The following is a 21925-nucleotide window of genomic DNA, read 5'->3' as shown; positions in this document are numbered from 1 at the left end:
CGTTGTTTAGCCGATCTGCCCTTGTTGGGGGGCCCAATTTTCTTTTTTTCATCGTGACCTGAACCCGCTCTCGGTGACCCTGAGCAGAAACACTCTGAAAATGCAGCTACAATTATTGCTGGATGCAGTGGTGTATACTGACACAAGGGTCAGCTGGTTACTGTTAAGTCTCTCTGAAGTTAGGATCTAAATTGAAACCTGATCCCAAAAATGTCTCATCACTTCTTCTCTTTATTCCCCATAAGACAGAAGAAAATAGGAACATGTCTCTGTATCTGGTTCCCAAAGCATCAGCTGCCTCCTAAGAGTTAAATACTTAAGCAGCCTCTCAAGCTTTCCTGGATGTTTAAAAAACAAAAACAAAAAGAAAAAGAAAAAGTACCCACCATTGGTCCAAAAACCAGTTGCCAAAACTTCTAGCTTTTTTTCCCCTTTCCCAGCATTCCCATGTGATTGTGCAATGTCAGCAGAAATGTTTTGTTGCATAAAATCAGTCTAATATACTACAAAATTAATGAATATTGCATTGATTGTACTTTCCGATATTTAATTCAGCATAAACGGGTTTTTTTTGTTTTATTTGTTTCATTTGAAGCTGCCACTGTGCTGCAGGATTTAATGGGATAGAGCCTTAGAAAAAAGGAGTTGCTGTGAAATTATGTCCATTTTGCTTCAGATTATGTAGGCCATTATGTAAGCCTGTGGAACAAAGGGGATCCAGTGGATATAGTGTACTTAGATTTTCAGAAACCCTTTGACAAGGTCCCTCAGCAAAGGCACTTACGCAAAATAAGCTGCCACGGGATAAGAGTGAAAGTGCTCTCATGGATTGGCAACTGTTTAAAAGATAGAAAACAAAGGGTAAAATAGTAGTGTTTCCTAGGGGTCTGTTCTGGGACCAATTCTATTCAAATTATTCATACATTATCTGGGAAAAAGGGTAAACAGTGAGGCTGCAAGATACTTAAGACCCAGGCAGACTGTGAAGAGCTACAAAAGGATCTCTCAAAACTGGGCTATTGGGCAACAAAATGACAGATGAAGTTTAATGTTGACAAATGCAAAGTAATGCACATTGGAAATCATAATCCCAACTCTATTTAAAAAATGATGGGGTCTAAATTAGCTGTTACCACTCAAGAAAGAGATCTTGGAGTCCTTTTGGATAGTTGTCTGAAAACATCCAGTCAACGTGCAGCGACAGTCAAAAAAGCGAACAGAATGTAGGGAATAATTAAGAAAGGGATATATAATAGGACAGAAAATATCATGTTGCCTCTATATAAATCCATGGTTCTCCCACATCTTGAATACTGTGTGCAGATGTGATTGCCCCATCTCAAAATAGATATATTGGAATTAGAAAAGGTTCAGAAGAGGGCAACAAAAATTATTAGGGGTATGGAACGGCTTCTGTATGAGGAATGATTAATAAGACTGGTACTTTTTCAGCTTGGAAAAGAGATGTCTAAGGGGAGATGTGACTGAAGTCTATAAAATCATGACTGATGAAGAGAAAGTAAATAAGGAGGTATTGCTTACTCCTTCTCATAACACAAGAACTAGAGGTCACCAGATGATATCAATAGGCAGCAGGATTAAAACAAATAAAAGGAAGTATTTCTTCACACAATGCACAGTCAACCTCTGGAACTCCTTGCCAGAGGATGTTATGAAGGCCAAGACCATAACAGGGTTCAAAAAAAGGGCTAGATAAATTCATGGAGGATAGGTCCATCAATGGCTATTAGCCGTGATAGGCAGGAATGGTGTCCCTAGCCTGTTTGCCAGGAGCTGGGAATGAGCAATGGGAAGGATCACTTGATGATTACCTGTTCTGTTCATTTCCTTTGGAGCACTTGGCAATGGCTACTGTCAGAAGACAGGGTACTGGGCTAGATGGACCTTTGATCTCTCCCAGCAGGGCCATTCATATATTCTAATGTATTTTATTGATAAAAAATTACTCAGAACACACACATGTTGCTGCATATGTTATTGCCTAATTGTAATCTTTGTGGTACAAACCTTGTTATTTTGTTTGTAAAGTGCAGTAAACTCTTCCTCTGGAAATGTTCTTCCTTGGCTTACAGCTAGTGGCAGTGTAATAATGATATTGTGAAGAATGGAACTGTTGCCGGCAGATAACTGCCTGAAGCCAAGCAACAGCGGGGGAGTCCGTCGCCTGGTGTGCCGCGCCAATAAACACACCAGGGTGGAGAAGCAAACCAAGTTTATTTGAGATCTCAAAGCGGTGCAGGGAGATTGACTCAGATCAAGCACACCTAAAACAAGCAGTCTGTTCCTTTATATCCATGAGAACTTTTCTCACTGACTAGCAATCCCCCGTTTCCCCTCCCTCCTCCTCCTTCCTCCCCCTGTAGCAATTACGTAAGCACAGGTGCATTAAGTAATCTTGGCCATGGCAGCTCGTTAGTAAGTTTTCCTTCTGCAAGTTATCTTGTCCTTCTGCTAAAGGTGCACAGGCCTCATTATTTCTGTTTTAGACCAGTTAGAACTGTTGCAACTGATAACGGCTGTTACACCTGGCCTTTTAGGTCGATTAAAGTTCAAACATGGAGGGACTCTTGTCTGCTGAGGCCTAAAACCAGGAAGGCTCCATACTCTTGTGGCCTTCCACCCTCCCGAGTTACGTAGGGTTATGCTTAGTGACACCAACAAAACCACACTTCCTCTTAATATTCTCCTCCTTTACTGATCCAAACTGTTCTCAAATCCAGGTTGGTATTATGCTAGAATACTGTCCTATCACTCAGGCCACTGATCTGACTGACGATGGAATGACTGAAGTTAGAGGTGGAGAGGACCTATCAGATCATCCTATCCGTCTCCTTGCAAATACATATCTCTGCCTGAATGTAAATATAAAGCAACATGTTTGTTTAATCTTTTTTGTTGTAGGGATTTTTGTAGAAAGCTCATGCTTAGTAGGATTGCTTCTAAGAAGAAATACTAGTAGCTGGGCATTTTATGAAGTCCTCCAGAATCAGTCTTGCTCTAACAGCAGGGCTGGCCTTAACATGAGGTGAACTGAGGTGGCCACCTCAGGTGCCAGACTGGGCGGGGGCACTAGGACCCAGAGTGTAGAAAATTGTGTCTGCTGCTGGTGCATATATATTCTCCCTGCTCTAGATGCACAGAGATGGTGGAGTGCTGTGCTGGAGCAAGGAGGGCATAAGAGACATAACAGGCAGACAGGAGAAAATGTGAGAGGGAATAAGAGAAAGCAGCAGGAGCTGCAGGGAAAGAAAGGAGGAGGAGCCACTTAGGTACCTCTCTAGCACCCTCAGGAGCCTGGACTGATTAACATTAGCTTTTCAGGGAGCTTCCTGTTTCCTGCTGCTTCCTTGAACCCACTTGAGGAGAACAGGCAGTCAACTGAAGTAGTAGGAGCCAGTTAGGCACTTAAGACGCTGAACCTTCCCTCAGTCAGGCCCTGCTATCAGCCTGCTTATTTGTCTGCTTCAGTTGAGTGTTGAGAGCCACTATAGCTGTCACAGAACAGCAGTCATGAGTGAAAGAAGGAAACACCCCTCTGGGGCAGCATTCAGAAAAAGAAAGAAAGCAAAGGACGCTTTTCTATCTAAGCAGGAAGGAGCTCCCCTGAGATACATAGACACAAATGTTCATGGTGAGCCTTCTGGACCCAAAGAGAATGTGAGTGGTGGGGAGATGCCTGATCTTCCAGTTAGTCAGAGTGCAGGTGACCTGGCAGCTACTGTAGCATCCATATCTCCATCTCACATGAATGTAACCATGCACATTCCTGAAGAAAAGTGTAGATCAGAGAAGACTAGTGGAGGCACAAGAAACAGCTGCTGCTGAGTTTAGTTCCTCACGTCTAGATGATCCAGGACTGTGGACCCACTTGAACAGTAGCCTGAAAGTCTTCCTTGTGCTGCATGGGCCGCAGCAAGTGAAAAACTTCATGTTCCCCAAAGAAAATGAAAATAGAAGTTTCCATCCAACACATTACTGGTGTGAAATCCCCGATGGTAACAATGTGGAGAGGCCATGGCTTATGTACTCAAAAACCCAGAATGCTGCTTTCTGTTTTTGTTGCAAACTCTTCCAGTCTAATATTCCAGCCCATTGGGTTCTACAGGAACAAAGGACTGGAAAAATCCAGCTAGAAATCCGGCATGCCATGAGAAGGCAGCAAATCACCAGAGAGCATTCCATAGGTGGAAAGAGCTTGAAATGAGACTATGGTTAAAGACCACCATAGATGATCAGCATCAAGAGAAGATTGCATCAGAGTTTCTTTACTGGCAAAATGTTTTGAAAAGGTTCATTGTCATTGTGAGAATTCTTGCTACTCAAACCCTAGCACTGCATGGCACTTCAGATCAGCTGTATGTGCTAAACAATGGAAAGTTCCTTAAAATTGTGGAGCTGATGGCTGAGTGATAGGTAATAATTGGAGATATACCAATCTCCTAGAACTGGAAGGGACCTTGAAAGGTCATTGAGTCCAGCCCCCTACCTTCACTAGCAGGACCAATTTTTGCCCCAGATCCCTAAGTGGCCCCCTCAAGGATTGAACTCACAATCCTGAGTTTAGCAAGCTAATGCTCAAACCACTGAGCTATCCCTCCCCCATGATCATCTGCTCCCATGAGTATGATGCTGTACTTCAGGAGCATCTAAGAAGAGTCACCACCCAAGAAATGTACACACACCACTACCTTGGAAAAACTATTCAAAATGAGATCATACAATTACTGGCAACAGAAGTCAAACAGAAAATTGTGGCAGTTCTGAAGTCAGCACAGTAGTACTCTGTTATGCTGGACTGCACACCTGACATTAGCCATACAGAACAAATGACTTTAATTGTCTGTTCTGTAGCAATAACAAAACCTAGTGAAAATATCCCTGCAATGGTGACGTTCAGAGAGCATTTTCTGTCATTTATTGACATTGATGATACTACGGGAGCTGGTATGACAAACGTGCTTCTTAAAAAGCTGGAAGATATGGGAAGTGCGAATGCTGACATGAGAGGTCAGGGCTACGATAATGCTGCCAACCTGAGACGAAAGAACAGAGGAGTGCAGACACGGATCCGAGAGTTAAACCCTCGAGCTTTTTTTCTCCCATGTAGTTCTCATTCATTGAACTTGGTGATCAGTAATGCAGCATCAGCTTCTAGTGAGGCTGCAGAATTTTTTAATGTAATTCAAAGCATCTATGTATTTTTCTCTGCATCAACTCATTGATGGCAAATTTTGGAGCAACATCCTCTCTGACACTAAAGACACTGAGCGTCAAACGATGGAAAAGTTGAGTGGAGGCGATAAAGCCTATCAAATACCAAATTTGGAAGATAGATGATGCCATAGTTGCTATTATGGAGGATAATGCTGACAGGAACTCTTTGTGGGAGAACAGTGGCAGAGGGAAATGAAATCACCAGACACATACATAACTTCAAATTTCTGTGCGGTTTAGTTTTGTGGCATAGTGTTTGAAATATATGTTGTAATCAAGAGACTGTTGACCTTGAAATATCTGGAGCAATGGAACAACTGGACAATGCAAAGTCAGACCTACAGTCTTACCAGTCAGATGAAGGATTTCAAAATGTTCTGAAGAGTGCACAGAAGCTGGCAGAGGAACTTCACACTGAAGCTATTTTCCCACCATTCAAGAAGAATACAAGTGTCACAGAAGAAGATGATATTTTGATTACGAGGCACGGGATAATCCTGTAAGAGACTCCAAACAACACTTCAAAGTTGAATTCTTTAACCAGGTGTTAAACTGTGCAATACAATCAGTTGAAGAATGTTTCATGCAGCTCAAGGAACACAGCAGTATATTTGGGATGTTGTATGATATTCCAAAACTCCTCACTATCCCTGAAGAAGACTTGCACCAGAAATGCAGGGCACTAGAGACAGTGTTGACACATGATGACATGCGTGATATTGATGTGAGTGATTTAGGTGATGAACTGGAAGTCCTTTCAAGATACATTTCAGCAGGATCAGCTCTAAAGGCTGTTCTGGAATATATGTGCACAAATAAGATGACCACCCTCTTTTCAAATGCTTTTGTTGCTCTGCGCATACTTCTAACACTTTCTGTAATAGTTGCCAGTGGAGAACGCAGCTTCTCCAAACCGAAGTTAATAAAAACACATCTACGCACCACAATGACACAGGAGAGGCTGGTCAACCTTGCAACCTTCTCAATAAAGCATGCGTTGGCCCAGACTATGGACCTTCAGGAAGCAGTTCAAATCTTTGCAACTAAGAAGGCACGGAAAGCACCACTTTGATTATTCAAACAGATACAAATGCCAGTGTTTACTGTGCAGACAAGAAAAGTTTCATTTGCTGTTCAGGCGTTTGAAAGTGAAGTGTTACCTAAAAGTTTTGAACAATGCATTTTAAGTCATTAGTTCTCCTTTATTGGAGTAGTTAGCAGAACAGTACCATGGAAGGAGTAGAACAGGAAGAAGGCAGAATTGAGACCTTTCTAAGTTTTGGACCCAAGTGAAGGGGCATGGAGGGGTCATTTGACCTCCGTGCCTCAGGTACCAAAATGTTGTGGGCCAGCTCTGTCTAACAGTCATATGTTGTTGTCATAAGTGTACATACTACTAGTAATTCAGCAAATGTGAACATGACCTGTTCACCTGTGTATATTTTGCGTGTGTGTGTTAGGGGGATTCTCTGAAAAAGTATGTGTTAAAATATTAACAATTAGCAGTTGCTGTTCTAGCATTTTGATAAATATTTCTCAAGAAAAAAAGTCTACTTTTGTTGTAATTTTACTGTATGTCTTTAAACTAAAGTTCTGTTCCTGTAAAAACAAAAGAAACAAAAAAATCCCAAACGTTCCCCCCCTCCCCCTCAAAAAAGATTGTTGTTCAGTTGCTGTATCCAAAGCATCTTCTGAGGATGTACAGAGTCAGTTAATTTGATGTTTCCAACCATCTGGCTCTGTTACCTAAGGATATTAAGAGGAAATATATGATGGAGTATTATGAAGGTTTTATTGGTATGCTTTGGAGGTAGCCACATAACTCTCAAATAGTGAAGCCACATAAGTGATTAATGCACATAATCTACGGTGAGTGGTGGCAAAACTTTTTTATGCCACACCAAACCACCATTCATTTGGTAGAGTTAACAGGTTTTGCAGAAAAAAGTATTTTGTATCTTTTAAAAATGATCTTTATCTATTTCTATTTGAAATGTTTTTCACCTCTCTTTCTGGCAAAATCAAGCTACCATAAATCCAACTGTCCAGGCCACACAGATTGAAAAATAACTGATCAATTTTAGAAAACTCTAAACATTACTTACAATTAAGTTTTCTCTTTAATGTTGTAAATTTACTTCTATATCTCCTATCTACTGTACCAAAGGTAGCAGCAGTACTCCTGCTATGTGGGATTTTGGATTTTGCTCCTGATGTAAAACTCCAATTTCCGTTCTTGATGGGCTGTGAAAAGTCAGAATTTACACAAGATTGTTCTAGACTCATCTTTAAAAAACAGTGTAATTTTGAAAGGAAATTCCATATTGGGAGGAAGAGAAACTTTGTATGGTTAATCATTATCAGAAAAAATCCCAGCATTTCTCCTGTTTCTCCAGGCTTGTTCTTCCCTCCCCATGTTTCTATCATAATTGTTTCATCTCAAAACCATATTACTGTCAGAGAAGAGAGAGATTCTTTCTGACCATGGGAAATTTGTCTCAATGTGGAGGATATTACTTTTCCTAGTAGTGGATCATATTCATCAAGCTACTGTATTACTTGTGACATCATGAGAGCTGGGAATTTTTTGATAGATGCATTTGAGAATAGGACTGCACTGTTTCATTTGGTCGGTCTTTGTGTGTATTTCAGCAGGAGCTGTTAGACTCAGTGCAAAAAGAACCAGGACCCTATTTAGCATGAGTTTGTTACTGTCTTGCTAGTGATATGCACGTCGTGGTCTGGCATCTTGTATAAGCCTTTAAGGGACCATTTGGACCTTACAACCAAGAGAGCCTGGGTGCAACTAAGGAGCACCCAGCCTCCCCCTTGAGTCTGCTTTGTCTTTGAGGGCTATGAACACTGTATTGCTAGCAATTACAAGTTATCACACTGTTCTTCCTAAGCAAGCATATTGATTCTTCAGGTATAACTATTGCAGAGAAAACATATAAAAACATTAAATGTTCCTGTATTCATGTTGAAAGTTTGCCAAGTCTTTCCAACCCTTCCGCAAGGATTGGGGACTCTCTCTTGGATAGAAGGTTCTGTTTGTTTTCTTGTTGAGGAAGAAGAACCTCAAGTCCATTCAAATTCAGTCTGTTTTTATTCAAAAGTCCTTTCTTTGTCCATTTGTCACTGAGAATCCAGTTTGAACTAATATATATGAGTCTCCCCAGGAAGTGCTAAGAATCTGGGGTGTGAGGTGCGAGGTTAAACTTGCTGATTTGCCCTAATGTTTTTTAGTTCCTGTAGGAGCTGTGGTGGCCTCCCCCAGGGAATAGAACAGAGTCAGATATGAACCATTCACTTAAACCAATGGACCCCAAAGATACTGAGGTAACAATAACTGTCACACTATATAGCAAACTAATTATGTGTCAAAGTATAGCTGAGCTCACCTAGTTGCCTACTGGTTGGCTCTGCTGCCCTGTGGAAGATCCACATTCAGTTCAAGCTCTTATTTGTGCTTGCAGTAGTTTAGGAGTACTATGGAGACAGGTGCCCTACATGCTTGTGAAGTAATATTGAGGATTCCCCACATACAGTGGCCCTTCTAGCTTATCCTCCTGGAGGGAGTCTCACCCAGTTCTTCTTGACTAGAAAGATAATGTCCACAACATATGGGAAAAATGTAACCGTAACGACTCTACAAAATATTGTGATATAAATCCCTTTTTTTTCAGTCTTACTAGTTATTAATGACTAATGTAGGTAAAATTATAAGATTTATTTTAAAACATTTTCATGTCACTCATTTTCATTTCAAATGATTTCTTTATACTTGAGTTAACTCCAAGTAAAATACATATCTAACTATAATTTAGCCCAGTCAAAGATTTAGCACCATTAAGGAAAGGGTCATGGTAATTAGGATTAGAATAGTTTGTACTGAACAATGAAGGGATATCAATAAAATGCAGTCTGGCTCTAATGATTCTACTGTTACTTTATAATTGTGTGCAAGCCGAGTAAGACACTTTTCTTCTATATTTCTTTTTTTTTTCTTCCTAGAAGTTGAAATTTGCAGTGTGATTTTCTGCCTCCTCCAGACCACTGCACCCCCCCCATGCCTATTTAATTAAGCTTTAAATCACAACAATCTACACTATTGTAAGGAAGAAGTTACACAATCAATTCACAAATGTTTGTGTGCCATTATCGCAATTAAGCAGTCTGTATTTAACCATAGCCTACAGTATCTCTTGTGAAGAATCAGGTGTTGCTGGTGTTTTGCACATATTCTATATTTGGATTACATATCCATTAATAGTTTCAGATAAATAATCTCCGCTTTGGGCAGTTATGTTGCAGAATCTTCGTCAGCAACCATAACAGGGGCTTTGTTTGTTTGTTTTTGCCAAGTGACTATGGTTGAATTCTTTGACAATTTTTAATGTTTTTCCCACAAAAATGTGAATAGCAGGAGCCACAGACAAAATTGGAATCATTCATACAAGTGTCAGAGGGGTAGCCGTGTTAGTCTGGATCTGTAAAAGCAGCAAAGAATCCTGTGGTACTTTATAGACTAACAGACTTTTGGAGCATGAGCTTTCGTGGGTGAATACCCTCTTCGTCAGATGCATCTCTTCCACGAAAGCTCATGCTCCAAAACGTCTGTTAGTCTATAAGGTGCCACAGGATTCTTTGCTGCTTATTCATACAAGTAGTATTAGTTTTATTGGATCTTTAACTTTAAGACAAGTTGTCACTGTTCTGGCAGCTGTGAAAGTAGGGAAGGAAGCAGCTGCCCTGAGCTGTCATTGGCTTTTCCCCTTTTCAGTGTTCAAATGCAAAGTGTCCTCTTATTCCAAAATCTCCAGACCTGTGCAGACTATTGCCTGGGTAGCCACCAAAACTTCACAGGAGAGTTTAGTTTCTGGAGTAAAAGTGAGCTGATTTCTGATTTGCAGGGTGGGGAAAACCAGTTACCAGGCCCCCATTAATTTGCTCAGGGTAACATAACACCTACTTCTAGAACCAATCCTACAGAGGGGATTTTTTACTTAGGATAAAACATTTATTGTAAATAAATGAGTAAACTTTCACTTAGCCAATGGACTATACTGTTGAAATGGGTTGTTGGTCCATAATCTTTTGTTTCGTTAACATCTATTTAATTTCCTTTTCTCATTCTGAGTTATGCTGTGGTATTAAAAATGGGACTTAGATTGAGAATTCAATCAATGAAAAATATTGGGGAAATGTACTTGTTTTTTATATGTTTCTCTGCCTGTTTTTACACACGTAAGACACGGAGGCCTGCTGTACACTACATAGTTATTCAGGCATAGCTGTGTCAGCCAAGAGTGTAAAAACAATCACACCCCCTAGCTGACACAGCTAACATGACTAAAACGAACAAAAAGAAACAAAAAACAACAAAACACACACACACACACTCTCAAAACTGAAGAGTTATTCTGTCCATTTAGCTAATGTCTCTTGGGAAGGAGGTATTACTCTGCCAGCAGAAGGATGTCTCCTGCCTGCATATGCAGCATCTATACGAGGGGGCTACACTGACATTAGACTCTGTAGTGTAGATATGGCTTAAGTAAATAGTAATAATATAGTTCTATTAGAGAGAAGCGCTGTTAGAATAGTGATTTTGTGGTAGGCTTCAGTTGATTTTCTGAAAAAAAAATTTGGTGTATACTGTGTTAATCTCCTAGGGATTTCTATCTATTGTATATATTCATTGTACTTGATTTCAAAAATACTTGTAAATAGATATGGTTTGGTTATTAGATGAAGTTGGGAATGCTTTTAAGCTGTTTTATTTCAATAGATTTTAGTGGTAGCAATTATAATTGATCTTGGCTTAATATGTTGTGGCATTTCACATCAGCTTATTTGTCAGTATATTATCAGTTCATATATGAAGAAAATGATTAGAGTTGTTTTAAATAAATATTTTCCAAAACTAATGCACATCAACTATATTGTTGGTTTACATTTAAAAAACTCACATTCACCACGGAATCAGAATCATAGTATAATAATTTGAAAGAGAAATAGAAGTAAATGTAGTAAAACACAGTCACCAAAGATGTAGGTGTGTGTTAAGATGCATGATGTAGAACGTAGGAGATCTATCAAATTATTTAATGGTTTTGAGAATGTTTGCTGCATTAATAAATCATTTGTAGGTGTTTAGATATTCTGACTGCAGCATTTCCAACCCCAAGAATTCAAAACTCATGAATTAAGCTAAAAAAATCTAGACTATTTTATTATTATTAACATATTTATTTATGAGAATCTTTCTACTCGTCTTCTGATTTGGTCTTGTTTGGAATCTTTAGGTCATGTTTTCATGATTTTCTCTGCAAATATGAAGACTAAAAACTTACCTTTTAAAATTATTACTTAAGCGGAGATTGTCACAACTGCATGTTTCCAGGAGCCTAACGCTTGCAAGAGTAACATGAAGCCAGGACTTTGTCACACTGCTGATTGCTGAATATCTCAATACTGATTTATTTGCCTTCTCTTATATATTCTTGCAATTGCTGATTTTTATGACAAAAGAAGTGCTTTAGTAAAAGAAAGTGAACTGTGTTGTTTAACTTTTTGGAAATATCTGTCAACTGTAGCTTGGGGAATTAACCCCTGAACAAGGTGGGTAGTAGGGGTGTGACTGGATGCTTTATGGATTGGAAATGGTTTTATACAGTTGTCCATCTCTACGTGATAAGTTTTAATCAGAATCAGCTTCCTATTAGGCTCAGCACAGTTCTTTTTTGTCAGGTGATTGTCATAAAAAGTCACAACTAATATTGGTATCAATTAGAATTCTTGTTAGTACTCTCGAAAGCGGAGTTAGAACTGAATGAGCATTTAGACTGAACTACTTTCTCTGACAGGGTTAGGTTGAATTATCCTGTGTTAGGTTGATATTATAATGGAGGTGCTACACAAACACCTCCATTCTGTCGACCTAAAGGGCTCTTAAAATCAACTTCTATATTCCTCCTCGGCGAGGGGAGTAGCGCTAAAAACAACCTTGCTAGGTCAAATTTGGGGTAGTGCGAACGCAAATCAATGTTATTGGCCTCCAGGAGCTATCCCAGAGTGCTCCAATGTGACTGCTCTGGGCAGCAATTTCAGCTCCGATACACTAGCCAGGTACACAGGAAAAGCCACAGGAACTTTTGAATTTAATTTCCTGTTTGATCAGCATGGTGTGCTCAACAGCACAGGTGACCATGCAGTCCTAGAAATGCAAATGAACTCCAGCATGGAGTGAACAGGAGACACTGGATCTGATTGCTGTATGGGGAGAAGAATCTGTGCTGGCAGAACTCTGATCAAAAAGAAGACATGCTAATATATATGCCAAAACTGCACAGGGCATGATTGACAGAGGCTACAACAGGGACACACAGCAGTGCCGCATGAAATTCAAGCTCAGGCAAGCCTACCAAAACACAAAGGAGGCAAACGGTTGCTCTGGGTCAGAGCCCCATACATGCCACTTCTGTGATCAGCGGCATGGCATTCTAGAGTGGGACCCTACCACTACCCCGCTACTGTCTGTGAACACCTGCAAATGGAGAGTCTCATGCTACATGGAGGAGGATTTTGTGGATGAGGAAGGGGAGAAGGCAAGCAGTGAATCCATTCTCCCCAGCAGCCAGGACCTTTTCATCACCCTGGAGCCAAATGCCCTCTCAAGGCAGGATCCCCAACCCTGAAGGCGGAGAAGACATCTCTGGTGAGTGCATGTTTGTAACTACAGTACAGAGTTTTAAAGCAATAATGTTTAATGTTTGATTTGCCCTGAAGACTTAGGATGCATTTGCGGCCAGTACAGCTACTGGAGAAATCTGTTAACGTGTCTGGGGATGGAGTGAGAATCCTCCAGGGACATCTCCATGAAGCTCTCCTGGAGATACTCTGATAACCTTTGCAGAAGGTTTCTGGGGAGGGCTGCCTTCTTTTGTCCTCTACAGTAGGACACTTTACCACACCAGGCCCGTAGCAAGTAGTCTGGACTCATTCCAGCACAAAGCATGTCAGCAAATGATCCTGGATTTTGGTCGCATTCAAATAACGTTCGGTCTGTATCTTTTTGTGTTAGCCTCAGGAGCGTGATATCATTCATGGTCACCTAGCTGAAACAGGAATTTTTGTAAGGGAACAGTAAAAGGACCTCATTCATGTTGGGCTGTTTGCACTTGGCTTAAAGGGAGCATCCCTGAGAATAACCATGCAATGGGGAGAGGGGTGAAGGAATCATCCCAAATAGCCACGCAGAGGTGTGGAAAGAGGTGTGTGCTGCACCCGAAAACCACAGCCTCTCCTTTTAAATGGCAAACCCAACCGGCATTGCTTGCTATGGGAAAGGAGGGTGCTGCAGTTTGAAAACATTCCCACATGTTATGAAGTCATTAGAAGCCAAACCCGCATACCCTTTGGCTTACCATGGCTTCCTGGAAACTGAATTTTGTTATCCAACCATGTGTGATGTATCACCATACCGGCAGGAACTCAATATAAAAGGCAAAATGCAACCTTGTACCTAAAGCACATGTGCTGTCTGCTGTGAATTGCTTGATTCACTGTGAAAGAGTCTCCCTTTTGTTCTCCGAAATGTATCATCTTAAATTTTATTCTCCCTTTTTATCCCCCCACAGGTGCAAATGTTTCTATGCTCCCCCTGTCATCTCCATCCCTGAGGTTATTGCAGATTAGAAAGTGAAAAAAACACACTCACGATGACATGTTTTCCGAGCTCATGTGGTCCTCCCACACTTATAGGGCACAGCTGAATGCGTAGAGGCATTCAGTGGCAGAGTCCAGGAAAGCATTAAGTGAGCGTGATGAGAAGAGGCAGGATACAATGCTGAGGCTAGTGGGGGAGCAAACTGACATGCTCAGGCATCTGGTGGAGCTGCAGGAAAGGCAACAAGAGCACAGACCGCCGCTGCATCCACTGTACAACCGCCTGCCCTCCTCCTTGAGTTTCATATCCTCCTCACCCAGATGGCCATGAATACGGGGGGGGGAGGGGGGGAGGGAGATTCTGGGCACCCAGCCACTCCACTCCAGAGGATGGCCCAAGCAATAGAAGGCTGTCATTCAAACAGTTTTGATTTGTAATGTGGCTACAATAAGCAATGTGGCCTTGTCCTTCGCTCCTCCCCCACCCGGGCTACCTTATCAGTTATCTGCCCTTTTAAAAAAAAAATTAATAAAGAATGAATGGTTTCAAAACAATAGTGACTTTATTTCCTTTGCCAGCTGTGATTGAACGGGGGAGGGTAGTTGGCTTACATGGAATTAAAATCAACGAAGGGGGCAGGTTTTCATCAAAGAGAAACACACACAACTGTCACACTATAACCTGGCCAGTCATGAAACTGGTTTTCAAAGCCTCTCTGATGCACAGCATGCATACCTGTGCTCTTCTAATTGCCTTAGTGTCTGGCTGTTCAAAATTGGCAGCTAGGCGATTTGCCTCAACCTCCCACCCCACCATAAACATCTCCCCCTTACTCTCACAGGTATTGTGGAGCACACAGCAAGCAGGAATAACAATAGGAATATTGGTTGCACTGAGGTCTAACCTAGTCAGCAAACAGCACCAGCGAGCTTTTAAACTTCCAAAGGCACACTCTACCACCATTCTGCACTCGCTCAGCCTATAGTTGAACTGCTCCTTACTACTTTCCAGGCTGCCTGTCTAAGGCTTCATAAGCCATGGGAGCAAGGGGTAGGCTGGGTCTCCAAGAATAACTATTGGCATTTCAAAATCCCCAACAATAATTTTCTGGTCTGAGAAGTAGGTCCCTTCTTACAGCTGCTCAAACAGCCCTGAGTTCCTAAAGATGTGAGCGTCATGCACCTTTCCCAGCCATCCCACATTGATGTTGGTGAAACGTCCCTTGTGATTCACCAGTGCTTGCAGCACCATTGAGGATTATGTACTGGTTGACAAGGTGGTCCTGTGCCAAGATAGGGATATGCATTCCGTCTATCGCCCCACCACAGTTAGGGAAACCCATTGCAGCAAAGCCATCCACTATGACCTGCACATTTCCTAGAGTCACTACCCTTGGTAGCAGAACAACAGTGACTGCATTGGCTACTGGAATCACAGCAGTTCCCATAGTAGATTTGCCCACTCCAAATTGATTCCCAACTGACCGGTAGCAGTCAAGTGTTGCAAGCTTCCACATGGCTATCACCACTCGCTTCTCAACTGTTAGGGCAGCTCTCATCCTGGTATTCCTGTGCTTCAGGGCAGGGGAAAGCAACTCACAGAGTTCCAGGAAAGTGGCCTCACACATGCGAAAGTTTTGTAGCCACTGGGAATCATCCTATACCTGCAACACTATGTGGTCCCACCAGTCTGTGCTTGTTTGCCGGGACCGGAATCAGCGTTCCACTGTATCAACCAGCCCCACTGCTGCCATGATGTCCCAATTGCCACATCCCGTGCTTTCAGGAATTCTGTGTCCATGTCCTCACAATCGTCCTTGTGCTGCTGTCTCTTAGCCAGGTTCTGCACATCCTGCAGTATAATGGGTGAGGTGTTTATAATGCTTGCAACTGCAGCAGTGAGCTGAACGGGCTCCATGCTTGCCGTGCTATGGCGTCTGCACGGGTAACCCAGAAAAAAGGCGCAAAATGATTGCCTTCAGTTGCTGTCACAGAGGGAGGGAGGGGAGACTGACGACATGTACCCAAAAGCACCTGTGACAATGTTTTTGCCTCATCAGGCATTGGGAGCTTAGCCCAGAATTCCAATGGGCAGCAGAGACTGCGGGAACTGTGGGATAGCTTCCCACAGTGCACCGCTCCATGAGTCGATGTTAGCCACGGTAGTGAGGATGCACTCCGCCAACTTAATGCGCTTAGTGGGGACATACACAATAGACTGTAGACAATCAGTTTCTAAAAATCAACTTCTTAGTGGTTGGACTTCACAGTCACAGATGAGGCGTATTAGTAATACTGGCCACATATGCATTATTGCTTCCCCTTCAATATTGGTTCTGTAGATAGATCAAAAACTTCAGTCTCTGTTGACAAAATGGCCAATCTGACCTCTTTCAAGAATGCTACATGTGGGCTACAGTGTGTCAGTGGTGACTGATTTTTTTCTTCCCCATTCAGTAGTCAGATTGGAACCATTAACCTAGAAGGAAAAAGCCTCAAAGTCCAACAAGCTATCTAATTCTTCTGTTTCAGTATTTTTCTAGAGACTGTAAAGGAAAAATAAAATCTCTAAGAGTTTTGTTAATTTTGTTTGTAAGAGGCTCATGTTTCAATTACACAGCACTTGACTGAACAAAATGAATATTAGAGGTTACAAATGCACTGTTGAGTAGAGGAAATAATGGTAGGCTCTTGAAATAAATATTCAGGTATGTGGTATAATTGAGGAACATGCTGAGACTTGTACTAAGCAGTGCAAAATGGGTAAGCGTTGAGATGTATATAATGTAAATAACCAGGTGCAGAATATTAATTCAAGAATATTTTTCAACTATATGTAGTGAAGACGGTTAGTCCTTGTGCTGTACACATGCAGTACCCTGTGTTATAGACAGTGTAATCTGATTGTGGCCTTCATCTGTGATGAAAATATATACTTTCTCTATTAGTATACAATACACATGGTATGTGGCTGAAATTATTACTTTGGTGTTCATCATACTTATATGGCTGTCCCTGCTACTGTTTTTAGTGTAAATAAATATGTGGATATTTTAATTAATTTCTCACTGCTGTCAGATCTCCCTTAAAGGCACAGCTGCATTTTTCAGTAGTATGAGCCATAGATTCATACTCTGAGGTCAGAAGTGATTGTTTAGTCTGACCTCCTGTATAACACAGGCCATAGAACTTCCCCACAATAATTCCTACAGTAGATCTTTTAGAATAACATCTTGTCTTGATTTAAAAATTGCCAGTGATGGAGAATCCACTATGACCCTTGGTAAATTGTTCCAGTGGTTAATTACCCTCACTGATAAAAAATGTATGCCTTGCTTTCAGTCTCAATTTGTCTAGCTTCAACTTTCAGCCACTGTATTGGGTTATAACTTTCTCTGCTAGAGTGAAGCGCCCATTATCAAATGTTTGTTCCCCATTTATATAATCAGTGTAATCAACTTATCCCTCTCTTTGAGCAAAATAGATTGAGCACCTTGAGTCTATCACAGCAGGGAAAGTTTTCTAATCCTTTACTTGTTCTTGTTGCTCTTCTTTTCACCCACTCCAATTTATCAACCTCTTTCTCAAACAATGGACACCAGAACTGGAAACCGTATTCCAACAGCAGTTTTACCAGTGCCAAATATAGAGGCACTCTATTCCTACTTGAAATTCACTTTTTTGCATTCAAGGATCACATTAACCCATTTGGCAACAGTGTCACACTCAGAGCTCATGTTCAGCTGATTATCCTTTGTGACCCCCAAAATATTTTTCAGAGTCCCTGCTTCCCAGGATAGAGTCACCCATCTTGTAAGTATGGCCTATGTTCTTTATTCCTAGATGTATACATTTACATTTAGCCATATTAAAACACACATTGTTTTTGTGCTTAGCTTACCAGGAGATCCAGATTGCTCTGTATCAGTGACCTGTCCTCTTCAATATTTACCATTCCTCCAGTGTTGGGTTATCTGCAAACTTTATCAGTAATGATTTTGTTTTCTTCCAGGTCATTGATAAAATGTTAAATAGCATAGAGCCAAGAACCATTCCCTGTAGGATTACACGAGAAACATGCCTGTTTGTTGATTATTTGCATTTAAAATTACATTTTGTGACCTAATTTGTTAGTTAGTTTTTAATCCATTTAATGTATGCCTCATTCTTTTTTATATCTTTCTAGGTTTTTCTAATCAATATGTCCCATGATACCAAGTTAAATGCCTTACAGAGGTCTATTAACCTTACTACTTCTATCAGCCAAACTTGTAATCTCATTTTTTTAAAAAATCACCTAGTTTCAAAGGAACTATTTTCCATAAACCCATATTGATTGGCCTTAACTATATTACTCTCTATATAATCTTCCTTCAATTCTTTATTAATGAAGTCTCATAGCAGCAACTCCATTATCTTGCCCAAGATTGATGTTAGACAGACACACTTATAATAACCTGGGTCATCCCATCTACTCTTTTTAAATATTGGCACAACATAAGCTCTCTTCCAGTCTTGTGAGACTTTTCTGGTGTCCCACGATTTATTAAAAATCAACATTAATGGTCCAGCAAGCTCCTCAGTTAGCTATTTTAAATCCTTGGATGCCAGTTATATGATCTGATGATTTAAATATGTCTAGCTTTAGTAGCTACTATTTAACATCTTCCTGAGAGACTTGTGGAATGGAAAGAAGGTTTTCATCTGATCATCATCTGTTTTATCTCCCAAATACAGAACAGAACTATGTATTGAACGCTTCTGCCTTTTCTGCATTGTTACTGATAATTCTACAATTTCCATCTAGTAATTGACCAATACCATTATTAGATTCTTTTTTGTTCCTAATGTACTTTACAATTATCTCTTTATTGTCCTTAACTCTACCAACCATAGATTTTTCCTTATGTCCCTTTGCTTGCCTTATCAGTTTTCTACAATTCCTAGCTTCCGGTTTGTATTCATTAATATTAACTCCCTCTTTCTTCCATTTCTTATACATTAGAAAGAGAGCATGCGCGCTGCCTTCACTTTCTCTCTAAACAGGTTGCATTTTTAACCAGTATAACCTTCTTCCTTGATTGTGGTTTCTGTGCCTCTTGTAAAGTGTTCTTAAACAATTGCTAATTATCATTTAAATTTGTTCAGATTAATTTTTTCCTCCCAGCTGATTTTGCATAATTGTTTTCAGCTTTGTGATATTGGCCCATTTAAAGCCCGCTTAAAGCTGTTTCCCTTGATGATTAGAAACCCTAATTTTGACATCCTATGTTGAGAATTTCAGTGTTAGGGGGTTAATATATGAAAATGATCATCAGTGGAAATGATGCACTACCTAATGCCCAAGCATTGTGACAAATAAAGTAACTTCTCGCTTAATGTTGTAGTTATGTTCCTGAAAATGTGACTTTAAGTGAAACGATGTTAAGCAAATCCAATTCCCCCCTAAGAATTAATGTAAATAGGGGGGTTAGGTTCCAGGAAAAATGTTGTCACCAAACAAAAAACTATATTATATAAATGTACACACAGTATACATTTTCAACGAACAATTTAATACTGTTCACAGCTATGATGATTGTGAAGCTTGATTGAGGTGGTGAAATTGGAGGGTGGAAGAGGGAGGGATATTCCCCAGAGAATGCCTTACTGCTAAATGATGACTAGCAGTAACTGAGTCCTCAAGAATTAACACATTGTTGTTAATGTATCCTCTCATCAAGGCAGCACGAACAGGAGGGAAGGGAGACAGCATAACAGACAGAGAGACACACGTTGTGTGTGTGAGGGAGAGAGAGAGATGCACACTGCCCCTTAAGTAAGCTGACCACTCTTAAGTGCATTGTCCTTTTAAGGGGATCAGGAAGCTGAGACAGCAGCTGCTGCCCCAACTTTTTGTGTCTCTCCCTCCGTGTCCCCTCCCTGCTCTATATGGAGAAGGGGTAAGCGGGTGCAGGAGCAGGGGAGGGGGACAACCTGACATTAGCCCTGCCTTCCCCCCTTGCACAGCAAACAGGAGTCTCTGGGAGCAGCTCCAAGGCAGAGGGCAGGAGCAGCACACGGCATGGGGGGAGGAACAGCTGAACTGTTGATTGATAGCCTACTGGGTGGCTGCAGCACGGGGAGCTGATAGGGGGGCTGCCGGTTCACCCTGGTTCCAAGCCCTCATCAGCTAGCTGCAACAGGCTCTCTTCCTGCAAGCAGTGGACAAAGCAGGTGGCTGCCAAATGACGTTAGAAGGGAACATTGCACAACTTTAAACGAGCATGTTCCCTAATTGATCAACAATGAAACAACGTTAACCAGGATGACTTTAAGTGAGGAGTTACCGTATGTAGATATTGCAATAGGAATTGGGATTTTGATGTTGTATTTGTTGGATGCTGTTTATGACCACATTTTTAAACACACTTCTTTAAAATTACATAGATTTATGGTGAGTTTTCAGATCCACTAATAGAATTTAACTAATATATGCATAAAATGCATTTTGGAAACTTTTTTAGTTTAATCAGCATTTATCTTGATCATATTAGTCAATATGTTGTTGCTTATTTCAGCTCATATTTTTATTAGGCAGCAATAGTATACTAGTGGAGAAAATAAAGTTTGTTTTTTGCAGGTAGGTACGCATGAAGTCCTTGTTATTTTGAGAACAGCATTTGTTTTTATTTTATGAATAAAACCAAAATTAGAATGTGTTCAGATTGATACTTTAAAGGATCCTAATAACAATTAATAAATTTAAAAAACATTAAACAAATGAAACAAAACAAATTTATCTTGGTAAAACTGAGTTTTCCTTCAATATGCAGGGTAGATAATGCACCACAGAACTTGGTGCTTGTGAAAACAAGGAGGGATATGGTATACACAAAATCTGACTGGCAGACTAAAAGAAAAAATAATGTTCTTCCTTTTTCTTTGCAAGTGCCCATTTTGGGGAGGGAGCAGTGACAGAATACTGGTTCAGTCTTACATATTTACAGCAAGGACTGCCTGTTCAAAAAAGTTCCATTTTCCTGAATGTACACAGTATTGTGCCTATTTGTTATTAACAAGCTTACTGACCCAAAACCTCCAAAGGCTCTTATCAAATGTCCATGACCCATCACAAAGCCAATGAAAACATCTTCTCATTTGTCATCTTTCATAATACTTAAGTAGTAAATCCTTCACAATGATTTACTGATGAGTGGAAACGGGAAAAATGTGCATGCAGCATTATATATGTAAATATACATTGAACAATTATTCATTTAAAATAAAGTCTCTAATACCTTTCCTAAACAGCAGGGGGAGGGTTGGAGTGTGTGTGCTTGTGCAAGCACATATGTACACACATAATGAGAGAGCACACGCCCATGAGCTGATCTCCGATGAGATACTGTTTTGTCAGAAAATACCAGTTCATCGCATCTGAAATATTTCATGAAAAAGTATTGGTTTTGACAAGGGAACCCTGCCCTGTTACTCGGCAGACTTGTGAGGATCCCAAGGTTTAAGGTCAAGCTCTGAGGCAGAGTACTGAATTCCTTAATGACATTTTCATTACAAATTCTTTCTGGGAAATGCTGTTTTGTTTTCATCAGAACTGTCTGAATTAATAATGATGAAGTCCACTTGGAAGTTATTTACATAAAGTACTGTTCTCGTGTTACTGCCACGGACAGCTTCTCCCTATTAGGGAGGAAGGGAGGGAGAAAGCATTTGTAGAGTGCCCAGTTTGATGCAACACTACATGTCACAGGATAGCCTGCTAGAAATCCAGCCCAGCACTCAAGCTAGTACAGCACCATTGCGGATGCAGTTACGTGGGTCTTACATGAATAGTGTTTTACTGTGGGGATGCTCCACCCATGTTAGCCCCGACTAACTCTGCAATGGAGATATGATCACAAAGACTGGGGGATGACCTTCATGCCTATGGATGCTTTGACAGCATTCAGAATCACCAAGCAATATGTACCTACAGCTTGCTTACTTCATAAACAAAAAGCAGACATACTCGCTCACACAA

At 40.7% G+C, this 21925-nt stretch overlaps 1 protein-coding gene across 10 annotated transcripts in view; it reads left to right on the top strand.

Annotated features, from left to right (window-relative positions):
* The window catches only part of DIAPH2 (diaphanous related formin 2), an 867723-nt gene that overhangs the window by 521951 nt on the left and 323847 nt on the right, over positions 1-21925 (top strand). Inside the window, exon 24 of one of the 10 annotated variants that reach the window (XM_030576666.1) lies at positions 11544-12073. The exons of the other annotated variants lie outside the window; for them this stretch is intronic. Coding sequence (XP_030432526.1) covers positions 11544-11611 — 68 coding nt within the window. The 3' untranslated portion in view covers positions 11612-12073. Of the gene's footprint in view, positions 1-11543; positions 12074-21925 lie in introns of those variants that run through there. 10 annotated transcript variants of the gene reach the window in all.

The sequence above is a fragment of the Gopherus evgoodei genome, chromosome 9, assembly GCF_007399415.2.
Source record: "Gopherus evgoodei ecotype Sinaloan lineage chromosome 9, rGopEvg1_v1.p, whole genome shotgun sequence".
Lineage (NCBI taxonomy): Eukaryota > Metazoa > Chordata > Testudines > Testudinidae > Gopherus > Gopherus evgoodei.
The sequence above is the reverse complement of the archived record's forward strand: the minus strand, read 5'-3'. Positions and strand labels throughout refer to the sequence as shown.